General features: G+C 41.4%; 1 protein-coding gene and 1 long non-coding RNA gene across 2 annotated transcripts; one reads left to right on the forward strand and one right to left on the reverse strand.

The window, feature by feature from the left end:
* Positions 1–1,576: 1,576 nt before the first annotated feature.
* ddt (D-dopachrome tautomerase) lies at positions 1,577–3,334 on the reverse strand. The gene is made up of 3 exons (XM_046290402.1): positions 3,105–3,334; positions 2,666–2,841; positions 1,577–2,142 (listed from the first exon to the last, which is right to left on the reverse strand). Exons 1-3 carry the CDS (start codon positions 3,210–3,212, stop codon positions 2,070–2,072), a joined length of 357 nt encoding a protein of 118 aa, XP_046146358.1. The 5' UTR covers positions 3,213–3,334; the 3' UTR covers positions 1,577–2,069.
* Positions 3,335–4,778: 1,444 nt separating this feature from the next.
* Positions 4,779–8,950, forward strand: LOC124047955. The gene is made up of 3 exons (XR_006841148.1): positions 4,779–5,005; positions 7,073–7,234; positions 7,704–8,950. It is a non-coding gene; the product is annotated as an uncharacterized LOC124047955 (long non-coding RNA).
* Positions 8,951–9,228: the final 278 nt, after the last annotated feature.

The raw sequence follows: 9,228 nt of genomic DNA on the forward strand, positions 1-9,228 counted from the left end.
AAATTGATTAGAAATACAGTGTAGACATTGTTAATGTTGTAAATGACTATTGTAGCTGGAAAAGGCAGATCTGGTCCTTCTTTGGACACTGTGTTAACAAACCTCCAAACGGGGTTCAACGCCATACAACACTCCTTTCGTGGGCTCCAACTGCTCTTAAATGCTAGTAAAAATAAGTGCCTGCTCTTCAACCGATTGCTGCCCACACCTTCAGCTTCCTATTTCGCAACAAAGCCTCCTTCACTCATGCCGCCAAACATACCCTTGTAAAACTGACTATCCTACCGATCCTTGATTTAGGCGATGTCATTTACACAATAGCCCCCAACACTCTTCTCAACAAATTGGATGTAGTTTATCACAGTGCCATCTGTATGCTCTCGTTGGCTGGCCCTCACTACATATCCGTCCCAAACCCACTAGCTCCAGGTCATCTATAAGTCTTTGCTAGGTAAAGCTCAGCCTTATGTCAGCTCATTGGTCACCATAGCAACACCCACCTGCAGCATGCGCTCCAGCAGGTACAGATCTCAACCCCATAGAAAATCTTTGGAGGGAGTTGAAAGTCCGTGTTCCCCAACAAACAGCCCCAAAACATCACTGCTCTAGAGGAGATCTGCATGGAGGAATGGGCCAAAATACCAGCAACCGTGTGTGAAAACCTTGTGAAGACTTACAGAAAACGTTTGACCTCTGTCATTGCCAACAAAGGGTATATAACAAAGTATTGAGATAAACTTTTGTTATTGACCAAATACTTATTTTCCACCATCATTTGCAAACAAATTCATTAAAAATCCTACAATGTGATTTTCTGGATTTTTCCCCCTCATTTTGTCTGTCATAGTGGAAGTGTACCTATGATGAAAATCACAGGCCTCTCATCTTTTTGAGTGGGAGAACTTGCACAATTGGTTGCTGACTAAATACTTTTTTGCCCCACTGTATATTGCACTAGTCTTCCCCAAAGCCAACACTTCCTTTGGCCGCCTTTCCTTCCAGTGCTCTGCTGCCAACGACTGGAACAAATTGCAAAAATCTTCGATTACAGGCTCAAAATGGCCAGAAACAAATAATTTTCTTCTGAAACTAGTCAGTCTATTCTTGTTCTTGTTTTGGGGTTTTAGGCTGGGTTTCTGTACAGCACTTTGAGATATCAGCTGATGTAAGAAGGGCTGTATAAATCAATTTGATTTGATTCTGAGAAATGAAGGCAATTCCATGCAAGAAATTGCCAAGAAACTGAAGATCTGGCACAACGCTGTGTACTACTCCCTTCACAGAACAGCGCAAACTGGCTCTAACCAGAATAGAAAGAGGAGTGGGAGGCCCCGGTGCACAACTGAGCAAGAGGACAAGTACATTAATGCCTAGTTTGAGAAACAGACGCCTCACAAGTCCTCAACTTGCAGCTTTATTAAATAGTACCCACAAAACACCAGTCTCAACGTCAACAGTGAAGAGGCATCTCCGGGATGCTGGCCTTCTAGGCAGAGTTGCAAAGAAAAAGCCTTATCTCAGACTGGCCAATAAAAATAAAATATGGTTTAAAGAACACAGACACTGGACAGAGAAACTCTGTATTTATCAATTTGATGTTATTTTTAATGGACAAAATAAACATGCTTTTCTTTCAAAAACAAGGACATTTCTAAGTGACGGTAGTGTATGTTAGTCATTATGATTCTTACCACCAAAACAGCAGAAAAAAAAATCAATAACCACATTATCAAATGTTCTTGTAATATGAAATGAATAGTTGAAATGACATAGTAATAACATTGACTTACATTTCCTCTAATCAGGGTATTTTATCATCTAGCTTGTCAAATGTGTGGTTCTGTTTACTATGGCAGACATGTACAGAAATATAAGTGAATGAGTCCTGGTTCCAGGACATAGTTTCATGGGGACAAATTCCATAATCCTAAAATGCAATGCAAGTCTTATTGACGACATGTGGCACTCATGTCCAATTGAGTGGTGGAAACACTGACAGGGTTTGTCCTCTCCAATGGCAACTGTTGTGGAATGGATGCTTGAAGTCACTCTGTCGTCCACAGTGCCCCCTACAGGTAACTCATAACAGTACCTTTCTTTCCAACCTGATGAGGCTCCAGTGCATAGAACCTGATCACGATCCTGGAGAATACAAGTTAACCTATAATTAGATTAATGTAATGCAAATTAAATATCCAAACATCATGTTTATATAATTAAAATCTACTAAATGCAATATTATATTCATGCAATATCAAATGAAATCCAGTATATAGTAAATACATATTTTATATTTATATTCCCTTTGAATGACGCTGTTACAAGGCAGTGGAGCACCTTACTTTACAAGCCATAGGCTATAATCAACAACTTATTGTATTAGTAGCCTTGCCCTAAACTACACATCTGCCTGCACTGTCCATAAATCCAGAAACACCATGGCATAACAGATAAGAAACTTGCTAGAGAAGTCAATGTTGAATTGTGCTCTAACGAGGCTACAGGATACAGGAACTGGTCATAACTGAGTTGTGTTGGACACTCCCACTTTCAATATCAGAGGAGGTATCACATGACTTTGTCCTTTATCCACAGCAAGCTCCTTGTCGTCTGCATATGAAAACTAATGATTTGTAGCATATTACACACATAATCAGCTACTAACCTGTCTTCAGTAAGACCAAGTTCTCCAATAAGAAAAGGGAAGATATTGGCACTGTGTTCCTTGTTCTTCTCCGCAGTGTCAGTGACACCGATGGCGGACACGGACAGTATGACGCACGGAGCGCAAGTTCCACCCATGAGCATTGGCAGTCCAGGCTTCACCACCAGCATCATTCTCTACATAAAAAAAAAATACAACATAAATGCACACACGAGCACAATCTAGCTAAGCTACAATAAACTGCAATCTCAATAGAGCATGTTGTATTGGTGACATTTTGTAACCTCTGCTATTTAGCTGCAGTGAGGCAATTTCACTCAGTAGAGTTATTAAATATAGTGTAATGAAACAGCAGGGAGCAGGTCTCGAAACATCGACCTTCGAGCCCGAGGTCCGGCGCGCTATCGACTAACGCGGTGAACCAGAGCTACCTACTCACCTCTTCGGGTTTGCCTAGAACAGCAGCTGTTTTGGACCCTAGCTTTTTCAAGAAATCCTCAGAAAACTTACTAGCAGGTAAGTTACTTTCCAAATCAATGAATGGCATGATGATTTCGTAAAGAGACCGTTCTGTCAGATGAGATGGCTGCAGGGGTCAGTTTACTGCGAGTGTTCACTTTGTTTGAGAAAACGATTGCACTTCTCTTCTGCGCATTGGTCGTTAGAGAAACGCCTCATGAGCTGTGATTTGTCCGTTCCCACCCAGGTTCATATGCAATATTCACGTTATATTTTATAGCAACCCATGGCATGAAATTCTAATCAATTGTGGACATTTGCTCTCTTTTATCAATGTTTACATTAAAGCTGCAAAATGTAGCGACCCAACCAAATTTACATAGAAATGTGTGTTACAGATCTGTGATTCTCATCGAATGCAAGTTTAAGAAACAGTAGATATGTTTTATGTGTTATATTTCTATGTTTCCTCTTAAGTTTCGGTTTTGCTTTTTTTACTTTGGGTTTTGTACACCAGCTTCAAACAGCTGAAAACACAATATTTATGGTTATGGAAAATATATAGTTGTTTATACGGTACAATAACTCTCTACAATATACTTGCTTGTTTTGTGACATAAACATAATTTTTGCAACCAGAAAGTGGTGGAGCGATTTTTGCATAGTGCATCTTTAAATGATTGTGTTTTTTTATTATAGGTTTTATTACCTTGTCTTTTTTTTACCAACTGTTGTGATAATTTTATTTGTATTGTCTTTTTGTCTATTGATTGACTCTGCTACTTTACATTCATTCTGCAATTGAGGAAGAGCTGCAAGTAATACTTTCATTGTACTATTTACACATTGTACTATTTACCTGTGCTCCTGACAAATAAACTTTGATTTTATTCAATACTTTATTCAAATATAATATTATTTGTGCAGAATAGTGCTGAGCGATTAAACATCACATTTTTTTTTTGTGAGCCCACGTGCAGTTTCTCCGGGGATGCGTTCGTAAATTCACGCTGACTATCTATTCCGATTTCAGAGTGCTCTCGTCTGAGTGTGCCAGAGTGCAGAATAACAATTGAATTTACGAGACGCGCAACACACATATGACCTGTGTCAGTAAAAGTCGGCAAAAAACGTAATTAAATTGTTGCCAGCAGCATAGATACAGTCACTAACGCTCTAGATAACATGAAAACAGCCTAACCAGTTCTTCTAGGAGGAGAAAAATGGGGTGTTCTCATGTATGCCTGAAGGGAGTTGTAGTTTTCATTAAACATATTCAACCGAGTTCAGGTCAGAAACGTGGTAATTAACTACAATCCCACACTCCATTGCGCCATTTCCCCCGAGGTTTCACTCTCGCCAAAATAAGCCAAAAAAGTATTTGATCCCCTGCTGATTTTGTACGTTTGCCCATTGACAAAGAAATGATCCGTCTATAATTTTAATTGTAGGTTTAGTTGAACAGTGAGAGACATAATAACAACAAAAAAATCCAGAAAAACGCATGTCAAAAATGTTATAAATTGATTTGCATTTTAAGTATACTTTAGCAATTACATTTACTTTTGATGAGTATATTTAAAACCAAATACTTTTAGACTTTTACTCAAGTAGTATTTTACTGGGTGACTTTCACTTTTACTTGAGTAAAAGTACAGGTATCTTCATAGAAATTACTCAAACATGACAGTTGGGGACTTTTTCCACCACTGCTTGTTTGTATAGTGCATAAGTAGTCAAAACATTACAGGCAGATGACACCGGTTTTTCAGCTCGTGGCTGCACTTCCTGTGCTTGTGACCACAGAAGAAGGAAACAAGAATAGGGTTGAATGGGGGAACCCTCTCCCTTTTCCCGGGAATAAATAACTGCGAGAAACAGGTAAATTATAATAAATTATTTATGTGAACAGCATGGCATGAATTGGAACTATTAAATTATATGCAATGTTTAAATCTGGCTTCTCTACAGCCTCTGCATGATGAATCAAAGGGTGGGGGCAGACAGCCCATTGCATTATAGAGTGTAGTTCACAATGCATGTAGACGTAGGCCTACATTTACTGCAGTATAGCCTAAGCTACAGTAATATAAAGACCGAATGCTCGTCTCATCTACCCATCTCCATCTGGCTTTCGGGGGGGACAACTTATTTTTTAATTTAAAGATAATCATTTTTTAAATTACAGCTGCAAAGTTTTAAAACGCCTATTGTTGCTTTAAATCAGTGCATATGTGAGCACTTTCACAGTCTCTCTCTCTCTCTCTCTCTCTCTCTCTCGCTCTCAACTCCCTTGAAATTACATCCAAAATACGATTGCGTAATGCGCAAGAGACAGAGGATATAAGTGAAACGCTTATTATGTATAACCCATCATTAACTAGCTCTACATGTAAGGCTAATACTGCATTGAATGTATTTCCTGAAAAGGGTAGGCTAGGATATCTATATACAGTGTAAGTATTCAGACCCCTTGACTTGTTCCACATTTTTTTAACATTACAGCTTTATTCTAAAACGTATTAAATCATTTTTTCCCCTCATTAATCTACACACAATAACCAATAGTGACAAAGCAAAAACAGTTTTTTTTACATTTTTGCAAATTTATTTTAAAAATAAACTGAAATATCACATTTACACAAGTATTCAGACCCTTTACTCAGTACTTGTTGAAGCACCTTCGGCAGCGATTACAGCCTCGAGTCTTCTTGGGTATGATGCTACAAGCTTGGCACACCTGTATTTGGGGAGTTTCTCCCATTCCTCTCTGCAGATCCTCTCAAGTTCTGTCAGGTTGGATGGGGAGCGTTGCTGCACAGCTATTTTCAGGTCTCTCCAGAGATGCTCGATCAGGTTCAAGTCCGGGCTCTGGCTGGGCCACTCAAGGACATTCACAGAATTGTCCCGAAGCCACTCTTGCGTTGTCTTGGCTGTGTGCTTAGGGTCGTTGTCCGGTTGGAAGGTGAACCTTCACCCTAGTCTGAGGTCCTGAGCTCTCTGGAGCAGGTTTTCATCAAGGATCTCTCTGTACTTTGCTCTGTTCATCTTTCCCTTGATCCTGACTAGTCTCGCAGTCCCTGCTGCTGAAAAACATCCCCATCGCATGATGCCGCCACCACCATGCTTCACTATAGGAATGATTCCAGGTTTCCTCTAGACGTGACATTTGGCATTCAGGCCAAAGAGTTAAATATTGATTTCATCAGACCAGAGAATCTTGTTTCCTCATGATCTGAGAGTCTTTAGGTTCATTTTGGCAAACTCCAAGCAGGCTGTCATGCCTTTTACTGAGGAACGGCTTATTGTTTCCTCATGATCTGAGAGTCTTTAGGTTCATTATGGCAAACTCCAAGCAGGCTGTCATGCCTTTTACTGAGAAGCGGCTTCCGTCTGGCCACTCTACCATAAGGGCCTGATTGGTGGAGTGCTACAGAGATGGTTGTCCTTCTGGAAGGTTCTCCTATCTCCACAGAGGAACTCTGAAGCTCTGTCAAAGTGACCATCAGCTTCTTGGTCACCTCCCTGACCAAGGCCCTTCTCCCCGATTGCTCAGTTTGGCCAGGCAGCCAGATCTAGGAAGGGTCTTAGTGGTTCCAAACTTCTTCCATTTAAGAATGATGGAGGCCACTGTGTACATGGGGACCTTCAATGCTGCAGACATTTTTTGGTACTCTTCCCCAGATCTGTGCCTCGACACAATCCTGGGTGTTAAGAAGCGTGGTTAGGTGGGTCATTTTTCGGAGGACGCAACCTTGAATTTAATCCAATATAATCAATTTTAGAATAAGGCTGTAACTTAACAAAATGTAGAATAAGTGAAAGGGTCTGAATACTTTCCGAATGCACTGTAAATGGCACACAAGCAATCAAAGTTTATTTGTGGCTGTATTTAAATGAATACATCCACAAACACTGGCCAATGTGGGTGGGCTTTCCTCACCACAGGGGGAAGGTCCTCTTCTTGTCGTGGCCCATGCGATTGATGGTGGTGGAGCAGGGAACAGCGTCCAGGTGGTGGGAGCTGTTGGGCAGTGTGGGGACCCACTGGCTGTTCCTCTTCACCTTCTGCTCCCTGAGATGGACAGAGAAATGGGGACATTTGAGAATGTAAGACTGTGACCAATGAAACCCATTTGGGTTTTTAATCCATTTTAGAACAAACGATGCTGTAACGTAACAAAATGTGGAAAAAGTCGATGGGTCTGAATACTTTCCGAATGCACTGTATATGCATCAAACTACTAATTATACAAATAGGCCCTACTATATTTCAAAATCAAATTCGCTAGCCTATACTTTTTACTTTGTAGGCTGTCACGCCTGCTCCCGCTCTCCCTCTCTGGCGTTCGAGGGCACCAGGCTGCCCTTCATTATGCACACCTGTCACCTTCATTACGAGCAGCTGCGCAATATTGGACTCACCTGGACACCTACCTTGTTTAATACCCCCTATATAACTGTCTGCTCCCCCATTTGTTCCCTGTGTCAGCATTAATGTATTTATGTGTTCATGTCCAGATGCTGTCCTGTTCCCATTAAATGTTCACTCCCTGTACCTGTTTATCGTCTCTACCAGCGTCGATCCTTACAGAATGCTGACAGCACGAAAAGAAGCATCAGGGAGTTTTGGTTTTTGTTTTGGTTGGTGACGTCGGGTCCGGGTGTGCCTCAGCTAGCTCGTCGGGCTTCCACGCCTTAGCTGGCTCAAGAGGTCTTCTTGCCTCGGTGGGCTCGTCAAGCGCCCACCCCACATCATGCTTCAGCCGGCCCATCAAGCTCCCACTTCTCAGCCGGTTCGTGGGGCTCCCACGCCTCAGCGGGATCGTCAGGCTTTCACGCCTGTGCCGGTTCGTCAGACTCCCACACCTCAGCCGGCTCGCCAGGCTCCCACGCCTCAGCTGGCTTGTCGGGCTTCTACGCCCCCAGCCGGCTTATCCAGCGCCCTTGCCCCAGCCGGCCCACCATGCTCGCCTAGGTGGGATGCCGGGTGGTGCCCCTAGAGGGGGGGGTACTGTCACTCCCTCTCTGCCGCTCGAGGGTGCCAGGCTGCCCTTCATTACGCAAACCTGTCACCATCATTATGCACAGCGGTGCAATATTGGACTCACCTGGACTCCATTACCTTGTTGATTACCCCCTCTATAACTGTTTATTCACTGTGTCAGCATTAATGTTGTTATTTGTTCATGTCCAGATGCTGTCCAGTCCTGTTCCATGTTCGTTGCTATTAAATGTTCACTCCCTGTACCTGCTTCTCATCTCTACCAGTGTTGATCCTTACAGTAGGCCGCATGTGCTGCACCAGAATCACATGTTCTCTTCTGTTTTATCATGGTTTGAACAAATTCCAGTCCATATAATACAATACAGTATAGTAATACAGTTTAAACTCCAAAAATTTGCTGACTGGAGCTAATTTCATTTATTTCCCCCAGAAAGCATATAGCTAGCTACATCTATGGGCTTTTATGTTTTTCTGTTGTGCGTAATGTGCAGTAACCTATGAATCATATATGTATTGGACAATAATTTGGGCTTTTAAAAAAAAATGTTAATGTAGGGCTCATAAAATGTATTTAATATATGACTCATCAGGCTCACTCAGTACCGGTACAACCTGTATATAGCCTCATTAATGTTATTTTATTGTGTTACTTTATTCATTTTCTTTTACTTGAGTTATTTAGTAAATATGTTCTTAACTCTATTTTCTTAAAACTGCATTTCACATTAAGGTCTACACATGTTGTATTCAGCGCATGTGACAAATACAATTGGATTTTTATTGCATTTGAAATAAATAGGATAATTGTTAAATTAGCATAATTGAAAGACCCTCTCCCAATGTTTTACTATGTTGCATTTAGGTGACTCGTAGCATTCAGGGGGTCTGTTACCCCCACTGGTCCCCCGTAATCCAAATCGAGTGATGATGATTGGAGGACAATATTTGCGGGCTCTGTTAATTTAGGACCACGTGCTACATCATGGACTACCTTTATGACATTATGTTTTTATGGAGGCACACAGGAGAGAATACTTTGATCCCTCATCAGTCGTCACTGTCTTGCATCCTTTATTAGGCTAATCAATTAGGCATA

The sequence above is a fragment of the Oncorhynchus gorbuscha genome, linkage group LG11 (assembly GCF_021184085.1).
Source record: "Oncorhynchus gorbuscha isolate QuinsamMale2020 ecotype Even-year linkage group LG11, OgorEven_v1.0, whole genome shotgun sequence".
NCBI lineage: Eukaryota > Metazoa > Chordata > Actinopteri > Salmoniformes > Salmonidae > Oncorhynchus > Oncorhynchus gorbuscha.

Excerpts from the sequence above, each read along its gene's own strand:
- ddt (XM_046290402.1), bottom strand. The coding sequence starts at position 3,212 with ATGCCATTCATTGATTTGGAAAGTAACTTACCTGCTAGTAAGTTTTCT. Across the intron at positions 2,842-3,104 it reads TTCTAGGCAAACCCGAAGAG|AGAATGATGCTGGTGGTGAA; the intron begins GTGAGTAGGTAG and ends TTTTTTATGTAG. Across the intron at positions 2,143-2,665 it reads CTTGGTCTTACTGAAGACAG|GATCGTGATCAGGTTCTATG; the intron begins GTTAGTAGCTGA and ends TGTATTCTCCAG.